The 26,452-nt window shown below is 46.6% G+C and overlaps 1 protein-coding gene across 1 annotated transcript in view; it reads left to right on the top strand.

Moving 5' to 3' along the window:
• The first annotated feature begins 23,856 nt into the window (after window positions 1-23,856).
• The window catches only part of Dbx (homeobox protein Dbx), a 95,651-nt gene continuing 93,055 nt past the window's right edge, over window positions 23,857-26,452 (top strand). Inside the window, exon 1 of the mRNA XM_050183511.2 lies at window positions 23,857-24,473. Within this exon, the coding sequence (XP_050039468.1) occupies window positions 23,981-24,473 (493 nt within the window). The 5' untranslated portion in view covers window positions 23,857-23,980. The remainder of the gene's footprint in view (window positions 24,474-26,452) is intronic.

Raw genomic sequence — 26,452 nt, 5'->3', positions numbered from 1 at the left:
CCACTTCTTTCCACGCAGCACTTGGAAGCCGCATGGGAAAGCGTCCATAAAGTAAACGGCGGACAAACAAGAGAGAGCGAAACCACGTATCCGGCGCGAGGTGGCGCTCCTTGCGGGTGCGTCACGTGACTCGACAACGGCCATCAAAGTCGCATTAAGCGGCGGACAGCGACGCTCTAATGGGCCAAAGATGGCCGACGCCATCTGCATCAAGTTGGCGGCTTGCGAGCCCACACTATCAAACTGCCGTTAGTCGCCATTAGGGCGCCAATACGCGTCACTTTCTCCTCACTCGGTGCGGTATTTCTAGGCAGTATTCCCCTTTCTCGTTTTCTTCCTGTGTCCTCTTTTATTTTCACTTTCTTTACCTTTGCTTCTCGATTCCCTCTTCCTGTTTCGTCACCACTTTACCAAGATGTAAGCCCGGAGCTGTTAGATTACACTTTGACTAGGAAAAAAAAATAAACGGAAACTTTTTTTCTTTCATTGGATTTATTTCACCTGCGTCGTATCGCATGTCAAGTCGACGCGTATATCGAACGCTGCCCCTTCCTTTTTCTCCCCATTCTATCGTGCCCCAATAGATGCTCGAGTTTCCCCCTGATAGGTGGCCTCGCTGTATGAAAGATAAAATTTGTTTGACGACGTCACGCATTTGTCGTGGGTTCCACCTGATTCACTCACTGCGCACGGCGTGATTGGCCTTTATTCCAAGTGCCCAGTAGGCGTCACAATTGTGACATTTTATTGTGTGACGCGCAAAGTTGGCTTTTCTTCTTCTGCTGTAGCCTGACTCCTCCCATCAAAGTCCGTAGGAGAAAATCGAGCGCGGACTTGAATTTCAAATTTAGAATAGCCGGTTATCAGTAGTGATGGCCATTTTATGGCGGATTCTTCACCCGATCGCGACATCGTAACAGCCGCCAGCCGGTAGGTCGCCGTGAGAAACTTGATTTGCGCAGGAAATACGAAAACGTTACCGGCGAAAGCCTCTCTGGCGACGATGTCAAATGATGCGCCGTGGCAGCACCTGCTGACCAGGTCGAGCGCATCTTGTCCGTCGACGACTGATAGCAAGCAGCTGAGCGTTAATGACGTCACATGGTTCGTAGCTCCACTTCCAACTTCCGCTTCCAGCTCACAACTGCGCACCAATGCCATCACGATGTACTATTTCATAAAAATTCTATCGCTTCCGACGTTTGCTGAACATCGCTGTAATGACCTCGCTAAACATCAAACATAATGTAGATTTCCGGAAAATAGGGATATTTTAAATATGAGACCCAAAGTTAAGGGACGCTATGGGCCGGGTGTAGAAAAGAAAGCAAGTGGAGGCTGGAGTTTCGGGCACGCAAAGCCGCTTGGGACGCGCCATCTCTAAATGTCCTTAATATCCCTGCTTTATGAGATGCGTAATGTTGATACCACTGTATTATAGCTGCTGAAAATTTAAGGACAGACGCTTTATGTCCTAGCGCAGCGTGTCGGTAAAACTGGTAGAATAGAAATTTTACTTTGAGGCTTTTATTCTCTTTCCCTTGAGCGCATTGGATAATAAGGACATCTAGCAATAGCAAATCGAAAGTTATCGGTCAATATATAGGCCCTGCGCATAAAATAACAGTGAGTGTTTGGGATCCTATAACATACGCTATGCCGTTAACACGGTTTCTTGGGATAACGCTATACGTCAATTTCTTTCGCTACTTATAAGCCTCTCTGATGTGTTGAACGTGCAGCCGCGTGGATGTTGGTGCTGTCGCTACTTGATTAAGGCCAATAAGTAACATTGCAATGGTGTCATGTACGCCATTTTGTAGCTTTATTTACAGCTTCCACTGTACTTCTCCAGATAAGCGTAGCGAGATAAAGCGCAGCTTTCCACCGCGTGCTGGCCGCCAAACAATATGGCGGCTTCGATGACGGCGGTACTAATTCTTGTTATCATCCTAAGCTCCCTATTTATTTTACCTCATTTATTGTCCAGGGCATTTTTCATGCCACGTTCAACACGCTTGATTAGCGGTTTTTGGCTGGGCTTGTTGGTGCGACGGCATAATTAATGCGCCAAAGAGCGCATATGCAGGGCTAGAGAAACGGACAATACGGCCACTGTTTTTTAATGCGAGACCACTGCCTGGCTCTTTGTGTGACCCCAACGCAATCGAAAAGCTGTGGCACAAAGCCGTGGCAGAAAAGCTGCACCCAAATTACGTCATCTTCATCTAACTAAAGAATAAAGTAGCCACGGTGAGGATTCGATCCTCTGCCCTACCGCCACTGCGACCGCTCCATAGCCGGTTGCGCTAACCACTGCGCCATTGTTGCGTTGCACAACCATTGCAACAGGTGAAAGCGATGAATATTTTCGAGCCTGTGCACGTGGTCGGACTCTGCATACCTCGTGGGCAATTCACTTGATCACAGAGTGAGCTGCAGCCACTCGCTCTGCGTTTCGCGTTGTTGGGAGCCCGCAGACTCCGTCACCGGAGGCCATGGGCGACGAATAAGATGCAACGCGCTTCAGGTAACCGTCGGACGACGAGTACAACATCACCCCCCCAGAGTGCGAGGTGGAGTTCACCTACGAACCCTATGAAGACATGTAGTGTCAACACCATGATGCCGCTCGGAAACGTACTGTCATTGCTCGGCAAAGTGGTGTCACCGTGCTGAAAAGTGGTGTCATCGAGAAAGAACACTCAACGCAATGCAGTGCGTGAAACACTGCTTTAATGATAACTCCGCAAGTAAAACTCAGCTGAGCGATCGCAATATGGCCGGTATGTCTTCTAGCGTTGATGCGATTTCAAAAGCATGCAGCCACATTTAGCCGCAACGCTAAACTCAGCGACATACCTCAGCGACTCATTCAGGGATAAGTAACGCTGTCGCATTTACACATCATAAGAATTGCTTAAGTTCCCCCATAATTTTCTTTGTTTGCTTGCTTGCTTGCTGGCTTTTGACGTGAAACGCCTTTCCTACAGTGTGTAGAAGGTGGCTTGTTAAAAGTGCATGTAACGAGAACATCCAACCTAATAGCTCTTATATCTTTGCAACCATATCCTATACGGGTCTTATTTTGGTATCGTTGTGTACAGTGTACAGCAAACTTTCTTTCCTGTATATATATATATATATATATATATATATATATATATATATATATATATATATATATATATACACGCACAAGAGAGAGAGAGAGAGAAGGGAAGACAGAAAGGCAGGGAGGTTAACTAGACTGAGTCCAGTTTGCTACCCTACACGTGGGGAGGGGAATGGGGAGTGAAAGAGGGAGAGAGAGAACTTAGGTGTAGGATGTCTACAGTCTGGCACTCAAGTCTGTTGCCCTCAGGTAGCGAAAAAGCGCTCGAACTGCTTTCTGGGCCAATGAACTATGAGGCCAGGCCCCCAAGATCTTCGCTTCCGTAAATGGCCTGTCATCCAGTTTATTTAAGGCACACTGGAGAGTCTCGCGTTGATTATCGAAGCGAGAACAGTGACACAGAAGGTGACTGATGGTCTCTTCACACTTGCACTTAGCGCACATTGGTGAATCCGCCATTCCAATACGATAGCTGTAGGAGTTGGTGAATGCTACTCCTACGCACAGCCGACACAGCAGTGTTGCGTCACGTCGTGGAAGGTTCGCTGGTAATGTAAGTTTCAGTGATGGGTCGAGGCTGTGTAAACGACACTTAGAGTTCTGAGGTGTATGCCAGCAACCTAACGTGATTGTACGAGCGAGACTGCGAAGCTCTCTTGCAGCGTCGACTCTGGATAAAGGTATAAGGAGTGTCAAGACGTGCATTCGCTCTGCTTAGGTGGTCGGCTTTGCGTGAGTATCAGCGCCAAATTCCCTTTTACGTGAACTTTGGCAAAATAACCGACTTTCTTTTTTCCTTTTTTTGCTGCGAACAGCTGTAAATGCCGCACTCCGCACAAGCTACCTATACTAAGCAATAATTATCATCATCAAGAACAAAAGAACTGCCTAGCTTAACTGCAATTTTCGAGACATACAAGCAGCCGTGTCCTCTTCGCGACAAGCACTTGTGATGTTGACGTCATCATGGCGACGGTAAAAATCAATGCAGAAATGCGAACAAAACAAAAATAGCTGTTTCCCTCGAAAGGCGAATCAAAGTACTAGACAACTGCATGCAGTAATACTGCAAGTAGTTGCAGTAGTTTTATTAGCCGTAAAATTGCAGTAAACATTCGCTTACTGATTAAATTATGAAGCGTGGTTTCGCGCACGCGCAGGCAAGCGTAAACATGGCTCACTCGATGACCGCGTGCACTCGCTGTCACAACGCTGGAGTGATGAAGGCGTCGACCGCGGTGAGCGAACGCTTCGTCCTGCCTCTCGCTTCAACGCGGCTGCGAAACTTGAAGTACATCATGAACCGTTTGTTGAAAATTAGTACTCTTCACAAAGATCAGAAAATCATCAACATATCTTAGCACTTTGAGCAAAGTTGCTCCGATACTAACATTTTCCTAGATAGGGTTGATAGAAAGGCGAAATTTGAGATGGCGACCTGCAGCACTAGGTGCGCGGAAATACAGGGCACATAAAGTCACCAGCCATCCAGGCTCGTCCCACCTTTGCACCCACCGCACATTGCCTGCAAGATAGGGTGCGAGTGCCGCGCTACAAGCAGCCACGGCCGGGCTAGAGGAGAAGACGCGAGCTCGCTTGCTACCCCTAGCGCGCGCTTGATCACGATTTTCAACATTGGGCTTAGGGGAAGACGGCACGCATAGAGCCAGCGTCCTCCTCGGCTCGCCTTCACTTGCTTTCGCCTCGCACCTGCAGCATACAGCGCAGGGGGGAATAATCCTATCTCGCTTGGACTTTACGTGGAACATCACAGCGATGGCGAAAAATTTGCCCCTAGTGCCCATATAATTGATATACCAATATAAAGACGATATTCCTGGTGGCTTCTCTCAAAATCGACACCAACTTTTCTATGCAAATACCGACAAAGTGTGATCGTTATGTGCTACCATATCTCCTGGTGCGCCCGCTGCGGTTTCTCCCAGCATGCACAATCCCACGGTCCACTTCAAGGTACGCATTCATCCAGATTCTGATTTACATAAATCTTTAAATTATTTATTCAGTCTCTCGCTTGTCCACCGACACTTTAAAGCAACCTCGTGGTTATACGATAAGCTGTACCACGCGTTCACCTCACCTTTACTTAGTACATTATTCACATGCAATATTTGCTGTAGTCGGTAGCCCAACGTAAGAATACACTAGCATATGTACCAATGTCCATCTCTAAAATAATTTGTGTGGATGCGTCACGCTAATACGTTCGCTTATTTCTGTGATGTCACGGCGGAGTGAACGTCTTTGAACGTCGGCACCTCTCGTGATGTGTTTTGCGGTGCGTAGGCACAAATCATAGTTGCAGTGTGGTTGTGTGTGCAAAGCTACTCCCTATAATTCTTCGATTGTCACTCAAATCAGTATGCCATAACGTAGGAAGAATGTTGAAAGCCACATGAGTGGCCGCTGCGAAGGATGTTTCTTTGCAAACGTTATAGTTATGTTATAAAGCCAGCTTCGCAGTTACAAACCATAATGAAGTAGCGATTGGCGGAAATGCGGCGCGCTGCAATGCGCTGATGTACAGAACATAGATTTGGAAGCATGCAGCAGGGAAAGAGCCCATCAGTGTGCCTCAATGTAAAACAAGTGACCCGCGAATTGCGAAGAGGAAATAGGACCACGAACGCCATTTCTTCATTTCTCGAATCAACAAGGCTCATACTTACCAGGATTGGGCATTGACGCTTAATATCTGATCCGATGCCGAGATTATGGGTCATTTAAATGTCACTCTTCCATATAATAGGTTCTGCAGTACAGTAACCGCCACATAATGTGGGGTTCTGGTCCAGCACTTCTATCGGCTCATTCAGCTACTTCCATAAAGATGCTACGGCTTCTCTATGAAGAGTGCCCTCTACGTTGCAGCGATAGGCGAACGGCAGCCGATTTGGCGAGAGGCTTCAAAGGCGGCCCTCTCGAATTAGCTGTCTCAATGGAGATTATATACACCTTCAGTCCCCGCTCTCGACAACGAGTGCGCGACTGCCGGGAGGGCTCCATGTATAAACGGGCGGCTCGGAACGCATATAGGCACGCAAGCACCGCGCCTATACAGCCGCTCGGAGTCAAGGCGTCACGGTGGTCGCATCAGGCGCTCAGATTTGCCGGCTAAGGGCGGAAGAGGAGGAGGATGAAAGGCAGAATGAGATGGGAGGGTGGGTAGACAGTGAGAAAGGGATGAGCTCCGATCCGTGCGAGTGGTGCTCGCAGGAGAGAAAGAACGAGAGGGCCTATGCGCACCGTGAAGCCACTCCAGCATCGTCGGGCCCTTTCCTCCGCACGTGCAGCGGACGTGCAGACAGCGGCAATTAGGGAAGCGGCGCGCGCGCTGCTTGGCATCGTCGAGTCAACGACGCGAGATCGTCGGTGGGCAAAGGCGAGGGAGAGAGGGTTTCGTTGAAAGAAGATTGCCGGTGCCGAGAGTGCTTAGGCAGTTGGATGCGCAGCTTCTGTGCAGCGCGGAAAAAAGAACGGGCGAGAATATTAAAGAAAAGATGAGGCTGGAGAGTGCACGCTAAATACAAATATCGCTTGCAGATGGCGATTTATAAGCAGCGCTAGTGTCGCGCGTTCGACGGATTTCACGCGGCCCGCCAAGATGGAAATGAAGAGGGAGATCTGCAAGGGGGAAGGGTGTGGCCCGGGTAGGAGTAAAAGGTCCCTCGTCGAAGGAAGCAGTGACGCACGCGCTCTTCAGTGATCGTAGCGGTAAATTAGGAATAGGCAACGAATAAAAGTAGCGTCATCAGCGGCAAGGATACGAGGGAAGAAAGGGTAGGTAGTGACAACTTCGCGGGAAAAGGGGGAACTTCGCAACGCAGGAAGGCTATATAAGGTAGCGGGTTCGTTCGAGAGATGGCGTCCGCGGAGGTTCCTTCCAGGCTGAGAAGGAAACAGGGAACGCCGGAGGGAAGGCGCGCACGGGAAAAGGGGAGAGGCTGCGGGAAGGAAGGAAAAGCGAGGGGAGAGGGAAGTAAGGTGGAAAGGACAGGAGGAAAAGGACGCACTCGCTCGGCGGGGTTCGAGTCGCGAGGGGAGCTGTTCCAGTCGCCTTGTTTCCTGGTAATTAGGCTCCCCTCTCAATCAAGGCTCAAATAAAACGGCGCTGCCTCGTCGCCGCCAGCTGCCGCTGACGCCTGGCCGCTGCAGGGGAAATGAATAAGCTCCTGACGGCCGCTGCGTTATTCGCGCGCCGCCAGGCCCTCGCCTCCCCACCGCCATCCCGGGCCGCCGCGAGCTGCCGCCGTCTCCCCAGGTCTTCCCCCGACGACGACGAGGAAACGCGAGCTGCATGTGCGGGTGCCGGATGGAGCTGCGGCAGCGGAAGAGACCCCGACGGCGCATGCGCGCCCGTCGCGCATCGCAGTCGGCGGGGACACGCGGTGGTTATATGCACATAGTCATTCGCCTTAACGAGGGGGCTGCGCCGCATTGATATAATCGCGCGCCAGGAGCCGTCGACGCTTGGAAATGCGGAAGGCGCGACCCGCAGCACTTACCTTAACCGTGTCGGCCACGCACTTTTCAACTGTAGTCGCCTTCGTTAGATTAGATTTCTCTGGCCTCGTCGGTTGTTGGGCTCGCGTGATTTGTTGCTCGTGACGAGGATGTGCCACTACACGCGACGCAACAATGGATTGTGAACGGTGATAACCCACGAAAAAACGTTAGCAAGAATTGATATAATGAAAAGTTTGTGTCACTGAAACATTCTTGTGGTTGAGATATATAAAGGTATTCGCTGCGATATATATATATATGAACCAGGAGTAAGGAAACCGAGGGGGCCCGATTTTTATTAACCATATCATAAAAGCCAACAAGCGATGGCACCAAGGACACCACAAGGGAAATCACCATCGCCCGATGCACTTTTCAAGCAGGTATACGTTCGAGGTTTGATTGTTGTATTCATATAGGAGGTTACGGACTGGATTCCAAAAGAAGGGGTGCGTAGCAGGTGGCGGCAGAAAGTTAGGTGGACGGATGAGATTAAGAAGTTTGCAGGGACATGGCCACAATTCGCACATGACCGGGGTAGTTGGAGAAGTATGGGAGAGGCCTTTGCCCTGCAGTGGGCGTAGCCTTGATGATGATGATGATGATGATGATGATGATGATGATGCGTTCGAGGAGTCCCCAGGGAACAGCGTAAGGACTATTGCCAATTGAGGAGTCTACAGGGAATAGAAGACAATTGCCGTGATATCATGTATCCACCAGATTTCGCACAGCCTGAAGAAGATATGGCGCCGAGGAAACTCCAACATTGTTACTTCAACCCCAAACAAGTTGGGCACGCTTTGTAAAGCTATTAATCCCATTAAGACAATAATAAGCCGGTCTCCGACAAGACGCATAGGGATAAGTTCGTCGCATGCGCTGCCGGGGTCGTTTATCTTCCTCCGCTATCTTGTGGGAAATACTACATAGGTCAGACCGGAAGATTCATTAATGAGCGTTTTGAGAGAGCACAGAAATAAAGTGAAAAGTGTATCCGATGATGGTTTTCTAGCATTTCACTGCAAAACGTATGCATTTCTACTCCCTTTTCGAAGACACCATTATCCGTATATACGCAGAGGTAAATGAGAAACTAAGATTAATTACAGAAACCGAGCGTATCCTCTCTGCCGCTCACCAATGTGTCAGTCAACTTTCATTGTCATTGTCCGTCAATGAACTTTATCATTCGTGCATGCCTTGAGAAGTGATTACATTTGCAGTGCACTACCTGGGTTTTCTTTTCTTTATTAATTTTTTTCATGCTTTCTTGTAGTAAAGCATAAGGGCACTGTGCGCGTGGTCTTGTGTGCTTATAAGTAGAACCGATCCCGAGAGAGAGAGAGTGAACTTTAATGAGCACCAGCAGTTCTATCGGCTGGGCCTAGGCCTCCCACGATGGGACGTCGAGAACCGATCCCGAAATAAAATTGCTTTCAACGCTTGTGAAATAACTTGCTTTGTTGACCTATTTTATCAGGCTATCGTCATTTAATAAGCAACGAATTCAATGAAAGAATTCTGAGGTTTCACTTTGCAAACAACGATTCGATTATGAGGCACGCTTAGTGGGGGACTGTGGATTAATTTTGGCCATCAGGGGACCTTTAACGTGCCCCCAAGTGCACGGGACACGGGCTTTTTTTTCTCTCTCTCTCTCTCTCTTTCTTCTTTTTTGCCCGCCCTCGTCGAAATGCGGCCGCCGCGGCCGGGATTTGATCCCGCGATCTCGTGCTTAGCAGCGCAGCGCCATAGCCGCTAAGCCACCGCGGTGGGTCTTTTTTTTTGCATTATTATTATTCTTAAGCAAGAAGAACATCGAACATATTTGACGGCTGTGGACACCAACCTTTCGTATTATAACCGAAATGCGTGACACTTGATATACAACTGAAAATTTTTCAAATCCATTTGACCTTCCAATCAATCAATCAATCAATCAATCAATAGATAGATAGATAGATAGATAGATAGATAGATAGATAGATAGATAGATAGATAGATAGATAGATAGATAGATAGATAGATAGATAGATAGATAGATAGATAGATAGATTGGCGGTTGCAAACTTTCGCGCGTTTTCCGGCCTTTGTTGTCGGGTCACATTACGCGTCATTGGAATCAAAGGTCCCAACATCAATGAGTCGTTACGCGGCATAAAGGTATGTTTTCTTGGTGTCTGACCTTCGTGCATAGTGGCCATCTATATTGTGTGACTCTAGTTTAAATCTTCAGGATTCATATTAACGATACTTCTCTTGGGTAAAGACCATATGCGACTGGCCGTCGCCATGCGGACATTGTCTGGCCGCCGCCATGCTGATCACTGTCATCACTGGCGGGCGCCCATATGCAGGCCAAATTACTGCTTTGTGCGCTCATTTCAAGAAACTAAAGAAGACATATAACACATATTAAGCAGCAAAAACAGTCATACTCGCCGTCAGATGAGGAGGAGGAAATAAACAGAGAAGGCAGGGATGTTAACCAGAAATGCGTGTGGTTGGCTACCCTACATTGAGGGATGGGAAAGAGTCTTTCTGTGAAGATACATGCTCTGGAAAGGGGGTCACTATCACTAGACAAAATCTGGGTAGTAGACGGCCATAAAGAGAGATGGCGGACGCTTAAGCTTCGCCTTCAAAAATGGAATGCGACAGCATTCGAAGACCCCTGACAGCTTTTCATGCTTCCGTACAACTGCAGCTTATGTAACCGTAACGTTTAGCGGGAAACGCTGGCGGCGAACGCTATGCACGAAGGCAAGTTTTCTGGTAGAAACGCGGCCTCTTGCGTGGGTTGATTTCCCGTTATTGCTTAGCACTTTTAGTATTTCAGTCTGATAAGAGCCAACATAATAGATAGGTTCTGTCTGTGTGTTTTTTTTTTTTATTACATTTGTTTGTGGGCTGTCGTTCTCAAAATTCTGAGGAATAAGTTTGTAAAGAATGAAAAACAAGGTATGAGCACATTTGGTGCATAAGAGTGGTTGGGTATGCGCGGTTCGGAATATGGTTCGAAGTTTTTTTTGCCGAAGTGGCGTCCGACGCTGCACACCGGATTTTCTGCAACGTAAGGCCCTTAACATTATCGCGTTAAAAATGAAACACAGAGCAGCAGGCGCGTTAGTACAGTTTCTTGAAGAACCAGTATGCAAAAGCTAATAAATGTCGTTATTTTAGCCTTGATCATAATAAGACGATCTATTTGTGTCAGTAATTAATTTTTTTTCTGCATTTGCATGTATAAATGTTTCTAAAGTATGTTTTCTTATTGATTTATTTTGGCCCCTGTGTGCGTGTTCGCGATAGCTGTGCTTGAAACACGCCTCCAACGATGGACATCATTTGACAGTTTGTAAGATTGTTGTGCATTGTGAAGCGCTCAGTGGCATTTCTTTCGGTATATTCACGTTGCGTGTGCGTGTGTGACCTTTAGAACTGTTACCATTGCGCTCTTTCTTTTTTTTATTCTTCACTCTAGTCTTTGTTTGAAACATCGGTTGGGACACATCAATGAATTAAGAGAAAAGGGGTAGCTGGCGCCGTCTACAGAAACGATCATCTCCATGAGCACAGATGATGATGATGATGATGATGACGACGATGGCGATGATGATGATGATGATGACGACGACGACGACGACGATGATGATGATGATTATGATGATGATAATAATAATGATGATGATGATGATGATGATGATGATGATGATGATGATGATGATGATGATGATGATGATGATGATGATGATGATGATGATGATGATGATGATGATGATGATGATGATGATGATGATGATGTAACCACCCTTACCTCACAGATATTTTGTGGAATCGGAAATCCAGTTTCAAGGCTGCTGAACCCGAGTTCTCGCTTTCGTAAACGTGCTTGCCACAATATTTACAAACAAAATTTACGATAGCAACAAGCTACCTAGCTGAAGTCTGCAAATATAGAGCTGTCCTTCCCTGACATTTCCTTGTTTTTCCTCTCTCTCTCTCTCTCCCTCTCTCTTTCTTCTTTGCGCATAATTTTTATCATTTCCAAAGTGGAAAAACTAAGCCTGTAAATGAGGCTCTTCACGGGCGCGTAGCATTTTTTTTTTTTTTTTGTCACTTCGGTCACATTTTCTCATGCAATTACCTTTGTCGAAATATGCAAACTGCGACCTCTGCGGAGGCTAACGGGCTGCGGGATTTTTTCTTTAATTTGCATCTTACGAAAGACGATCCGAAATTGACTCCTGAATGACCTTGGATCGAACGATGAAGAACGAACATGCAGTGACCGCACCCGGCGACTCCTGTGTACGCCGAGGATGCGTTCCACATGCGATATGCATTTTGGTTGCCGTTCTTTTTCTTCATAACTACAAGGAAACGAAATCTCAAGTGGACGATTCCCACGTGCGTGCGTGCAGCCGACTATACATTTTGCTAAGTACAGGTGCACAAAACCAAAGATCGCCTCTTACTATTACGATGGGATGAAAGGCAAGGAATACATCGTGCGTGCGTGCGTCGGTTTTCATACTTTGCTTGCAGGGATGGCAATTCACATGCTATCACTGCATGTTAACGGCTGATTAATGTTAGCGCGTCGAGACTGTTTATTGCTTTAAACACTCAGTCACCATGCCACTGCTCCACGCCTTCCTTGCGGTGATTGTTTAGGATGCATGTTCTTCTCAACCAACACCACCACTTAAACGTGATTGCATCCCTGTCTCTACCGTAGGAAACGAGCGCGTCGGCACCTTTCAGAACCATTTACTCGGCCTCGGGGTACGAGAAGAACAGAGGTTATTAGCGGTTTAACAACAGGCGCCGTTGCGTGCATATACGTGATGTCATTCGCTCATTCTCAAGTGTCGCGTCTCGCCGGGGCGTTTTTTTCTTTCTTTTTTTTTTTCCAAGTAGTTCGCATCACTGGACTAACACATGTGACGAGCTCCTCACTCAGCTGCTACAGCAAAATTATGCAAAAGATAAAGAAGGTTTCAGAATACCACATCGTCTCCAGCTGTTTGTCGCATGTTTAATTTTCTCTCTCTCTCTCTTTCTTTCTTTCTTTCTTTGTCTCTTGTGATGTGTTTCTTTTTTTTCCCCACACCTTTCATTTTTCTTTTATTTTTATTTTTTTTTTATTTCGCGAGCCTGTCTTGTTTTCATTGCAGGCCTCATTCACCTTGTCACCTTACCTCGAGTGACGTGAGCACCCGATCTCGGCGCCTCGCGGGCATCCAAGTTCAGAGCCGCCTGAACGAACGCGTTGGAGACATGCGTGCAGCAAGCAACCTTTCCCGGTTATGCGCGTTCCCCTCCCCGAATCCGCTGCCGCGTTCGCTGCTCTTTCTCGCCGTCCCATCGCGAGCGCACAGCCGTGGACCACCACTGAGCCGCCAATTCATTGACGCCTCGGTGGATCGCGGATATCGTGCCGAGTGCTTCCAACATACACTCCATGTCTTGTTATGCACTTCACCTTCGTCGCTCTTTTCTTTTTTTCTTTTCAATCCCCTGACAGGCTTTCCAAGCCAAGCGTCCCCTCAGCTATCCGCCCTCTATCTTCTGTATCACGCTGCCCTCACTTCTGCATCTTCGTTTTAATCCACTGTCTGTTATTGCAGTTTCTTACTTTTACTGTTTAGGGGCTTCTCAACTTCCCAGAGGGCGGCGTTACTTCCAAGTTGATGCGCACCACAAAAAGGTGCTATGACACCAACGCCACAGAAAGTAAACAACATTAAAAGTGAAGCTTAATATTTAAAGGAGCTCGGCCTCACGGCGGCAGTGATGACGTGTATTGGCCTCGGGCATGAGAGCCAAGCTTCAGGCAGCGAGCAAAAAAAAGGAAAAGTAAATGAATCGACACGAGTCGGTAGCGCAGCAAAAAGTTTGCTTATGTTTGTTGATCAACGCGTGCAAAGGGTAGGAATTTAACGCCCTTATGAAGGCACTAGAACTTCATCCTCTGCAGGTAATTTACTCAGCCTTCTAGCAGAGACGAAAGCGGCTGCATTTGAAGCGTTTGCATAATGTTGTGTAACTTGAAACGTTTGTCCAACTTTATGTGCACAGTTAGAAGCACAGGTCACATGTAAGCAGACACCGTTTAGTTTCTTGTTATACAATATAAACCACCACTTTTCCCGGCTGTAGCAGAAGTGGACAGGATTCTATCACGAGGGAAAGCCTTAGTTCCTCGAAAAATAAAGCGGGGAAGTCACCTATACCAAAGATATTTTACTGAGCTCTCCTAGCTGTTTCTTTACCTTCCTCGACATCCAGAATTATACATAGTGGTAAACCTCTGGGCTTATTTGTGGGCTCTACCGCTGGTATAAAAGATCGCCTTGCTCCGGCCTTGCGACTCAGCGTTGAAACACTTCAACGAACGGGGTCGTACGTGAAGCAAGAAAGCCCCAATTGGGGTCATTGTGATGCGTGGCACTTGTTCCGCAAGTTCACGAAAGTGCCTCGTCAGTGAACTAATGCTGCCAACTACCAGACAAATTGCAGTAGAGTCGTCTATCTTCATCGCAAATTGTATATCGCTGTATATAGCGTTTTTTTATATATCCTTCTCCCTATCCTTATATCCTTATCCCTATCCTACCTTCTTGTCCTTTACTCTGAACACCGACAGATATCTGTATGGTAATATATAAGGGTTGACTTCCATACAGCTGAAGGGTTTACTGAATGTTTACCTATTTTCTTAGCCTGCTAAGAATGATGCTTCTCAAGACAACGTCACCAACAATGCTATCGTCGCCATGATAAAGATGTCACCTTAAGAGGGAGCTTTAGCTCATAGTCTCTTATCTAAATATATGGTAACGATTTCTGATAATGGAGAAATCGTTTTTCTCGGCTACCAACCCCTATACCGATATTTATGAGGTTTGTGGCATGTACCACAAAAGTTAAGATATATTATCTGCAGGAAGCCGACATTTTTTTATATAGTTCGTCAATAAAGATTGTTCAAAAACACAGATTTTCAAGAATGATATTATCAAGTTTACAGCATTATAACTCAGAAGTACACAATGGATCATAATTCTGTCAACTGCACCTAATGATGCATCGAAACGAGGTAAAATTTATTTATTATAAAACACTCTGAAATACACAATTAATATGTGACTAGGATCTTTGCAAAACCCTTCTTAACATCGTAACAAATTCACATAAACTGTAATTTATTATATAAACTTTGTCTGCATTTAGCTGTTCTAAGGGATGCAGTTTACAGATCTGCGATACCTGCTTTTGATGCAATGTTACCTACTTCTAAACTTCGTGCTTCGATTTATCTTACTTTGTAACTTGCCGATTTCCGTCAATTTTTGTAGAAAAATTACAGGCACTAAAGTTAAATTATGCTTGCTACATTCACTAAAATTTCATGTTCTCCTTCAAATTTAGCAAATTTAACTATACTTGGTCCATCGGTCGTCTCATAAAGGAATTTCTGCGCTTTACACGTATTTCAATAGGCATAGGGCAATAGGCAATAGGGAGCTAGCCTTTTCACTTGCTATAGTGTATGGCTCCCTATAACAGGCAACCGCCTAAGAAAGCAAGCACTGAGAGTAGACGGTATGCGGTGCACATATTATAGACACCTTTCTATTGTCTATAGAACAGAATAACTTACGTATGGTCGCTCTGTGTTTCGTTTTACTTGTTATTTGATAACTGCCGGCAACAAGAGATTCAGGTATCGTTGCCAAAACGGCCAGAAAAAATCGCGCTTTCAAACAAGAAAGACAGAGAGAGGGGGGGCGAGATAAGTCATAAGGGAAAGGGAGGGAGGTTAACCAGGCTGAGCCCGTTAGGCTACGATGCACTAGGGAAGCGGAAAACAAGCGGTATGTTATACTAGAGCGGTGAATTTTGTCACACGTGCCTTTTTTTTCTGTTCAAAACTCTTTTTTTTTTTTCTTCTTTTTTCCTCTCATTTATTTACTCTTCAAAAAAAGCCGCAAACCATGGAAACAGAGTTTCGCGTATGCCTGTGGAGCTTGCCCGACGTCCTCTGAGCGAGCAGCTCTGCCATCGAAAGGTTGGCACTCATTTTTTTTTTTTTTTTTTTCGTGCGCGCCACACGACTCGCATGTTGTCATTCTCTGTTTGTGTACGCGAGTACATACCGTCACAGGCGGTCTTCATCGAAATACGATGCTGGCGCAACCGCCGCAGTATAACATCCGCGCCACCGGCCGTATGTTATGAGACGAGCCTACGAGCGCGAATGCAACAAGGTATCCATTCACATGGAGACAAAAAACACATCCTTTGCCCGCAGGAGGCCTTGGACACCCGGTCTATATGGATGCTTACGTACAAACGTCTCGCCGCAGCCTCCAGGCAGGTATCGCAATTCCAAGTGCTCGCGCTTTCTCCCGAACAACAGGCGTCGCGATTACGCGCGCGGTTTGTTTTGAAACGGGATGCGTGCGCGTCGCCATCGCAAGCCAAGCTCTGGATTCAAACTGTGGCGGTGGCGCGGCGCTGTTTATCGACTCGCACAGCCGCGTGCGAAAGCCGTGGGAAAGCTCCTGCGCCCCAGCGCGAACGGACGGACGCAAGGGCAAACGTACTCGTTGCGAAAACAGAATCGAAACGCTCGCAAAGGCAGTCTAACGCATAGAGCAAGCCGCCTTTTCCACGTCCCACGGAACTGCGCAGCAGTTCGCGATTGGTATTACAACCTATTCACGGAGTGAAATGACCAGACTGCACTGTGAAGAAATGTCCTGAAATGATTACAGCTTTCAGGAGCATTCCCGAACTACCTAGTGGATAACATTAATGTATAACGACCGTTCGCACATTCAGCGATCTTTTTTTTTTCAATATTTTACAATTAGAGGATGAGCAAATAATGGCTGCATTCTCGTCTTCTCTTTTGGAGGCGCGACACAGAGCGCCTATACTCTGTTTGCTTAGTGTACCGAGAGAACTAAATGAGGATTCGAGTTTCAGTACACGTGGAAAAGAGGGAGGGGAGGAGGGCATGCGACGAGTGGTGTACGATCAGATTTTGAAATCTTTAAATAATTCCGGGGTCTGACGTGCCATCACCACGATCTGATTCTCAGGCACGCAGTATACATATAGTGAGTGACTGCGGATCAATTTCGAAACATCTGAGATTCTTTAGCGTGTATCCGATGCACGATATACACTAGCGTCCTTGCATTCCAACCCGAAAGAAATGCGGCCGGCACAGCAGCCTGGGAGCTCGTTACTCAACAGCGCGACGTCATAGCCACTGAGCTACCGCTGAAGACATAGTTTAAATAGCGTACGTCGGGCCTTTCTATAAAAATACCCATACAAGAATTCGACATATAATCGTTATATGCCTTTTTTTTCTCCCAGCGTCCTGGTAGACCGAAATGTTGCACCAAGTTCAAGCCCGATAGAAATAGATGCTAAAAAGGAAACTACAGAGAAAAAATTATATGTGAGTAAGCTACCACCTGTACAATACCATATAAGAAAAGAAAGGAAAACGCCATTCTACCAGGAGTGGGGCCTTCACTGTAAAATAATTTGCACCCTTAAAAGTGAAAAAGGTTTTAAATGTGTCTATAACTCACACCCTTAGTTATAGACAAGGGTGTCAGTTATATAAATCGCACCCTTCGGGTGTGATTTTTTTAATTGACACCCTAAGTGTATGAGTTATATACACTTTTACACACATAGCAAACTGGACTCAGTCTGGTTAACCTCCCTGCCTTTCCTTCTTCCCTTATCTCTCTCTCTCTCTCTCTCTCTCCACACATTTACATGCTTTTTAACATTTAAGGTTGTAAATTATATTACAGTGTTGACAAAAAAGCGAAAAAACAAAAGAACGGTAGCGCCGCCGCCTTGAAGTTCTCGCACCAGCGCGCCATGACGTCACATATTTTTTATGGTGTTCGCTAAGGCCTATCTAATTATTTCCTGCCAAAGATGGACTACGTTGTGTTTTAAAGGAGCCAAAAATTGAAGTACGCAAGGTTCTAGAACATTTACGGCATCATAATGACCCAAATGGCAACAAAAAGAAAGAAAAGAAAATAAAGAAAACACACCTGCCGCGGTGGCTTAGCAGCTATGGTGTTTCGCTGCTAAGCAAGAGGTCGCGGGAGCAAATCCCGGCCGCGGTGGCTACATTTAGATGGGGGTGAAATGCAAGGACGCCCGTGTCCCATGCTTTGGGGACACGTTAAAGATCCCCTGGTGGTCAAAATTATTCCGCAGTCCCCCATTACGGCGTGCCTCACAATCAAATCGTGGTTTTGGCACGTGAAACCCGAGAATTCAATTAATCAAAAAAGGAACAATTTAAAATTTCTGACGTCACACTGGTGTCTTTACCGACGCCGAGGTTCCGGCATGAAATTCGAAAAATAGAACGTTGGCCTTCATTTTCTATTTTAATAATCAATGTCTTACCACGAAAATTTGCAAAATAGCTTTGAAAGGATAATTTATTGCTTTAAGCTGGTATAGTGTTTCCCTTTGGTGTCGAACGGCATGGACAAAGAGCCATTTCAAATGAAGTTTCATTCATTCATTCATTCATTCATTCATTCATTCATTCATTCATTCATTCATTCATTCATTCGTAGTACTTGTCCCTTTAAGGGCGATAAGCAACCACAGTTTGAAGGACAAGAAGAAAAAAGAGAGGAAAGGGCAGGGAGGTTAGCCAGTGAAAATACTGGTTGGCTACCCTGTGCTGGGGAAAGGATTTAGGGGAATAAAAAGTGAAAGAAGGAATAATAAATAAAGAGAGGAGAAATGCACACAACTTTAAGTTGATGGCTTAACTACGGGATTTGCAGACGCTGAACACTCGTTTTTCTTTTTTTTTTTCGCTATTTGTCAGGCGTCATACAAAACGGGTCAAACGCTTTCCTGCTGTTTTGTGTGTATTGAACGGGGCACCAAATTTATATTGGATATACGGGCCATGATATGGATGCCGGCAAGAGAAAGAGAGAGAGAGGAATACAGGAAGGCAGGGATGTTAACCAGTCAATAGTCTGGTTGGCTAGCCTACGCTGGGGAATGGGAAGGAGGGGAAGAGAGAGAAGGGAAAGAGAAGGTGTAGATACGTGTACGGACAGCACTTGAGTTAAAGCCGTTCGCGCAAACCAGAAGTTCTGAGAAAACACAAAAGTGCCTTCACTGCCTTCTGAGCCGATGATCGGTCGGGATGGTGCTCTAGTATTGTCTGTTCACGGGTGCCGGCAAAGTTTAAGATATGTCGGTTACCTGTGCAGCGTCTTTGCAGTGAATCAATTATGCGTGTGATCCAAAACGTCATAAGTATATTTTACGAAACACCTGAAAGCTTTGTCAGCTATCCTGACAGAATTGCAAATCGCATTCAATTAAACTTTATTGAGAATAAGGGTAACGTTATGAGTGATCTGCGTGCCAAGTTTAACGTGTGCTCGTTAAATGTAACCTGTAACACCTATAGTATACATGGTGGAATTATGGAACACGTGATCGATGATAGTGAGTGGAATAATGACTGCATTTGCAGTAAGTCACCCAAGGATTCAAATTCGTTATCTAGCCGTTGTCCGAAATGTTTCCCCGTTTCCTCGGACAAGCAAACGTGGCCCTTAATTTAATCTTACCAGAAATAGGAACGCTGTTATATGTAAGTTTCGGGCTGGTGAAATCTCTGAAGTATGTGCGGTAAGTAAGAGCATTTGCGGTGAGTTACCTTTGGAAGCTCTCCAAAGCGGTATGTGTATATTTTACGAACTGCGTATAATGTTAGCCTGGAAGAACAAGATGTGGCCCGATTTAATATATGAGATCAGGGGGGGGAGAGGGGGGGGCACATTATGGTTGTCATGTGTGCAAAGTATAAAAAGAGTGTAATAATCACGGCCTTTGCAGCAAATTACTTATTGCACGCTCGAAAGCGTTCTGCAGACGTCATATGCTTATGTTCTCGTTGTGTCCTGGAGAAACGCAATGTGACGCCCAGTATAAATTTGCGGGCCAAGTTCGAAATGTTGAAAATGTGTGGAATAGTAATGGCCATGGAAAATTGTTAATACAGCTGATCGAAAAAGACTGCTTCACTGGGCATTGGTATTCTTCAAGGTAAGAGTCTGCTGTGTGTGCGTGCGTGCGTGTTTATGCATGTGTCTGCGCGTGCGTGCGTGTGCGCGCGCAATGTATGCATGCAAGGCTTCCTAGTGCAGATAATGAAGCATTACCTTCTTGTCGACCGTTAGCTGCCCAGGCGCAAGATTTTTGTAGATCGCGGGCTAGAGTCAGTCTTAGTTCTAAGCACCTTGCTCCTGATATCCCATCTAATCTAGCGTAGAAACCAGGCGCGACGCGTTCAGAGGTCCATGGTTAACGGTGCCCCAGGTCCAGATGACAGAAAAAAAGAAAAGAAAACGCAACCAGGAAAATTCAACAGAGGCTCTATGGAAGCACATTCCATACAGCAATATTTTTTTCTAGTCACAGTTCTCCTCTTCTCACAGAGTCTTGTTCGCATTCGCACAGAATGGAAGAATCGATGGAAAGCAGAAATAAGCTTGCGTTTAAAATTGCTTCAGCCCCTCCCGAAATTATTTCGTGCTGTCATGCACCGCCGACCAAAACAACACCCGGCGCCGGAAATCCTTCTGGATTTTGTCTAGAATGTCTTTTTAACGCTATAAAAGACATTTCGGCGTGAACATTGTGAACCCGGGCTAGATTTCGTGACAGCGCCCATGCATTTGCAGCCAACGATGGTGGCTCAGTCTTTGTGCGCAAGGGAGAAAAGCGGGGAGGAAGCGCGCCGCCTTCCGTCGCGCGCGATACATCGGAGGGAATGGAAGGAGGAGGAGGGCGGGGGGGAGGCCTAGGATTCTGTGATCTGTGAATCTGTGATTGCGCAACATGTTTATTTGCATTGTCTGACGCATTATATACAGTGACCTTTTCTTAGATATGTAGATTTCGCAGAGACTTATACGTATATTTAAATATCTTGTTGCGAGGTTTTGTGTATAAATGCAGTGAACTTTGTTTCCAATTGCATTTTTTTGCCCTTTATCAAGCTGTACCTTCGCATTTGTATATTACGTTGTATCTTTTCTAATGCACGAGGGTGAGTACATTATTTCTAATGTACGAGGGTGAGTCAAATGAAAGTGAGCCAACGCACCCCTCGCAATAATGGTTCGGTTCATTATCTACGAGGCATGCGCGTAGCACGCAGGCATCTCTCATTTAGAAAAGTGACACGCAGGTATGAGGATGAATGTTCTTTAATGCTGTCATACACTGGGCTGAACATGGTTGCCTGACGTAATGGACGCTGGAAAAGTTGAAGAGCGTGGTTTCGTGATGTTTTTTGACAGCTGAAGGTGCTCCCCAAAAAGAATTTAGCCGCCGTTTGTCTGCCGTGCACGTTCAACATTGCATTTCATTGGCCACTGTGAAGCGTTGGAGCAAGCCGTTCAAAGAAGGACGTTAATGTTGCAATAACGACCCAAAACAGGACCAAAGCCACCGTACAATCGCCCCCAGGACAATTGCAGAGGTTGATGAGCTGATTAGACAAGAACGCAGGATAAGCATCGATGAACTGGCAGAGCGTGTGAACATCAGTCACGGTTTGGTTCACACCATAATTCATGAAAATCTCGGTTATCGGCTCTTGTGTACGCAATGGATGCCCAATATTTTGAACCACCGCCTGAAGATGGAGAGGTTGGGCGCTGCCTTGACTGATCTGATCCGATATCACAATGAGGGTGACGAGTTCTTGTCTGCAAATGTGACGGGGGACGAATCATTGTGCCACTACTACGAGCCTGAAACACGATGGCAAAGTTTACAGTCGAAACATTCGAATTCATCACCCACAAAGAAAGCAAAGGCCGTCATTAACTTGTCATTAAGGTGTTAACCTTTTTTTTCGATATTCAGGGGCCATAACTGATCGAATATGCTGAACCTGGAGAATCTAGCAATCGTTTCCGATATTGCGATACGCCTGATGGGCTGCGTGTCGCAATCAAGAACAAACGACGCTGAAAATTGACGAATGAGGTCATCTTGCTCCGTGACAAGGTCGTCCCACGTCGTTGATGTGGTTAACACAAAACTGGCAATGTTCAGGTGGCAATTGAACGCCGCAACATCCGCCATACAGCCCAGGCCTGTCGCCTTGCGACTTCCATCTTGGGGCAATTGAAAAAAACAGCTCAAGAAAACCAGATTCGTGTCGGACGATGACGTGAAAGAATCAGGTAAAGACTTTTCGAAGCAGCAACCCAAGGAGTTTTATGAGAGGGTAATCACGCGACTTTTAGTCAGTGGGACAAATGTCTAAATGCTCATGGAGACTACTTTTAAATAAAGTACTCCGTTTGTCATATATTCGCATTCGCTCACTTTCATTTGACACGCCCTCGTACATTTTGCAGAACTCCTGCTTTTTATATGTATGCGCTTTCTGTTACGACTATAATTTCGGTATAATTACTCACAATACACGACCGGTGACAGCTGCTCCTGCGCAATACATTGTAACAAAGGACAGCGTCACTGAGATTTTTCCCTGGCCGTTGCATATGTGCAAGAATGTATACAAGGGTTTTAAATGACAAAGTTTTAGTAGAATATTTGTCCTCAACTTGTTCATTTCACGACCTTTACATTTTTCATATCAGCGGCACGCACTGCGTTGCTAGTTTCGAACTGATATAGTTCTAAAATTCGTGGGATACTTTCTGTATTTATTAAATAGACAAAAAACATGAAAGCATTGATATCAGTTATTCGGGCACAACTTTTGGGACATGCGAGTCTATTCTTTTATGAAAGAAAATGCATATTTTACTTGTCGCGACAGTGCGTAGCGTTCAAAAATTCGTTTGCACCATCTTTGGCAATGGCAATGCAGTTATTATTCATGCATTTGATTCCTCGACAAATTCCATAAGGAGGAGGCCGAGCGCCAACGTGAGCTCCCCACAAATGAAATTTCTGGCTATGCCACTGCACGGCACATATGTTATTAACTACACGTCTTCTCTTTTAAGAACACTTGTGGGTAAACCCAACCCCTGTGGTTCACCTCAGAACTTACCACTTTACTTTTCCATACAGGGGAAAGAATTAAGCTGAAGTAGTACAAGCAGGAAGCAGGAATTATACGGCGTCGAAACAATAGTGACCAATATTATACTGCACCGCTGCAGAGATAAGGAAGGAGCATAAGTGAGAAACGGAAATGTTCCATTTTATTTTCGGTATCGGCAACCCAATGAACAAAAAAATAACTAATTTGTTTAGCTTGCCCATTTATGACGCAACCAGAAAGGTAAGCTACTGGACTTATATACCGTCATGTCGTAGGTCTACGATGGTACGAAATGTTCTTTCGAAGTTTTAACCAACGTAGCAATAATATATGAGTGTTTATACAATCGCGGTGTTTGCTGTTTATGTCACGGGCACTGAAGGAAGTCAATTAGTCTACTGAATAGCACCAGTTTCAAACTGGTGACTGTATATAGCGTACAAGAGAGACCGCATGTGCCGGTCGAGAAAGCATCATTACTGCCGATGCTAACTTAGGACATGCGTATACGGTACGTTTTACTGTGCCGAGAACTTTCAGCCTCTTCCAAAGTCATAACGCGACGCCCCCGCGACACCGCCAGGAATCTGCATCGCCCGCATAGTTAGTCGCCCACTACTCTTTAATTACCGCGGAGTCTGCCGCGGTGAAAGAGCGTCGGTTTTCCCCGCCACCATTCCACCATTGAGCTCGAGGCAAACATTGCGAGCGGACTCCGCATCGCATCACCCGGCGCCGTTTCCTCTCCGCATAAACCTGCGCTAGCTCGTGAAAGCGCAATCGGCCTCACCTCAGAGACCGCCGCCGCGTACTACTTCACTCGCCCACACCACGCTTCGCGCGCGTATACTCTCGAGAGAAAATCGGCCGATCGAATGAGCTCGGCTGGAGCTGTAGCGTGCGAAGAGTTGCCACCCTTCTGCGATCCGGCCGGATCAGAGGGAGGAATGGAGGGAGCGGGGCTCCTGCCGCGGCCGGCTCGGCCGCGGTGCTCGGAGCGGCAGCGGTAGCGCGTAGCGGCGGCGAGGTCCGCTGCGGTGGGCGGCCCCCGCATAATGCGAGCGGGCCGGGCCGGCGGGCCAATGGGAACGGCGGCCCCCGTCGGGCGCCCGGTTCCCCCATGCATTGATCCGGGAACCGCGCGGGGCGAACCGACTCGTGTATAATTCATAGCGGGGAGCGGGGACGCGCACGGCGCTCCGATGTACCCGACGGCCGCCGGGCCGCTCACGCTCACGCACCGGCCGAACAGTTCCTTCCTCGTGGACAACCTGCTGGCGCGGGGCGTCGAGGCGTCGTCACCTCCGGCCTCTGGTGTCGTGGTCGGCTCGCTAGTGTCGCACCACCAGCAGCAAGTCGCCGCAGCCGCGGCCGTCGCTCACCAACACCAGCAACTGCAGCAGCAGCTCCAGCACCAGCTTCAGCAGCAGCTGCAACAGCAGCAACAGCAGCAGCAGCAGCAGGAGCAACACCAGCAGCAACTGGACTGCTGTTCCTCGTCGGGAGGCATGACGCCCCGGGACGACGACGACGAACTGCGCACCCCGCCCCCGCCGCCGCTCAAGTTTGGTGTGACGGCCATCCTGGCCGACCACGGAGCCGCAGCGGTGCACGGCCGGGACAAGGAGCGCTTCTTCGGGGGAGCAGCGAGGAGCGCGGCAGCCGCGTCTCTGCTCGCCGCGGCCGCGGCCACAGGTGGGTTGCTGCCGCTTCTGCCGCTGCCTCCCGTTGGGGAATTGCCGCGGGCGGGAAGAACCACGTTGCAGGCTGTCTGCTTCTCGTGGATCTCGCTCGGCACACTGGTGACACCTGCGCAATAGCGCGTGGCCATCGGTTTACACAGCACTCGGGATGGCACAACGACTGGGAAATCGTTCGGGGGGCGTTTGTGGAATCTTGCTAGCGCTGCTGAATGCTTAGCTGGAGCACCATTCTGGCGGTCGGAAGTGCCTTGGTCGCCATCGACATCGAGCTGGTAGTTCGTTGTTGGCGAACTCTTCCGTGGTGCAGTACGCCTTTGAAACCTGCACGTCGAAGTGAAGTGGAGCGGGAGGTCCTGCGCACGTAATACACTTCTGACCCCCCTCGAGTCACTACTTCCCGGAGGTTCACTCCACCAAGTTCTAAAAGAAATGGTGGATTCCTCATCACCGTCTTCAGTACAGCTGTGAAAAGAAATGGCCGAGGATCGGCACACGTGCCCCTCACCCAGAAGCGTAAAAAAAAAAAGCACGTTCCGTTGTGTGGGGTAGAAATGTCACCGCACTGAAATTATTATTTTTTTCCCCGTTCCCACAATCGACAAATGTACGACGTTTAAATGATACGTTGCAGTCTCTTGCGCCTCCTCCACAGCTGGAAAAAGCAAGCGGCCGTCATAGTCATCTACTTCCAGCGACAACTGCGGGTATCGTCAGCGCGCATTCGCCTCCGTCCGTCACGGCCACGTGACTTTTCATCCCAATATACCACGTGCCATTTCCCAGGCCACTCAAACGTGTCGCTCTAAACAGTTATTATATAGTACGCATGGGCAAAAATCAGTGTGGTAAGAGCGTAATATTTATAAGCTTCGTATAAGCACAATCTCCTTAGGATTTCACATAAACGCGGAGTCACAATCCCGTTTACCGTGTGACCGAATTTACCTTCCATACAAAGTCCTAACAATCACCTGCTCTATTTAACATCTTTCTTAATGAGAAAACATTTCTAAAAGTAGAACACCTCACTTATTCAAGTATAGAATGAGAACAATTTGTTAATTGTTATCTTCGTTAATTATGATAATTACTGGCTGTAAACATTCAAATAAGACGCCACCCTACGGCTATAAAAGGAAAAAATTAAATAAGAAACTTCATTCCTGAGTTGACAATTATCGTGCAATATATCATGCAAAACAAACAATCTGAAATTCTTTTCGAATGTCGTTTCTCCCTCGTTTTTTCTGAGTTTATAAGTAACGTAGCACGCAAATGATCGCGTGTTCATCTTTTTGGCACTAAGGTTCCTAAAAAACAGAAGAAAAGAACCAGACATTAAAATGAAGCCGACGTGCATTGAACATAGCCCGATTTGCTCCTTGTTAAGGTTACAAAGGGGAAGGCTAGTGCGTCTTATATTATGTAAGAAACCTACATCCTCTTGCTTCTTTCTGACGTTTCATCAACGGTATACAAATAACACAATCCCGTACAGCATTACACATTCACATAAGTGTGTAGCGAACACTTTACCATTTGGTTATTTTTGTCAATGCACTTCAACCATGTACACTCATATTCAACCTTATACGACTATACAACATTTGTATCGCGCTCTTTGTAAATATTTTTTTTAAATAGTTTGCATTTGCTATCTTGTAGCTCCTCTCTGCTATGACAAGAGCTTCCCGCTTAGAACTGAAGACTTAGCTATACATAAGTGATAGTACGTGCCTCTAGTTGCGATAGCAGTTTAAAATCGAATAACATTCACAATTAACAGAGGAGCATAGAGTTAACAGACGTTAGGATTTATCCACTTCATCAACAGCATATATGCGTATCTTTACTTTTTATTATGAATAAGACATTAGGCGCATTTCATGCAAAGATAAAATGCGAATGTTCTCTTGATATACCTGAGCTCTGACCGACTACGTTGTGTAATTGCGCAGTTGTACGATCCTT

This window comes from Dermacentor andersoni, chromosome 4, assembly GCF_023375885.2.
Source record: "Dermacentor andersoni chromosome 4, qqDerAnde1_hic_scaffold, whole genome shotgun sequence".
Taxonomy (NCBI): domain Eukaryota; kingdom Metazoa; phylum Arthropoda; class Arachnida; order Ixodida; family Ixodidae; genus Dermacentor; species Dermacentor andersoni.
The sequence above is the reverse complement of the archived record's forward strand: the minus strand, read 5'-3'. Positions and strand labels throughout refer to the sequence as shown.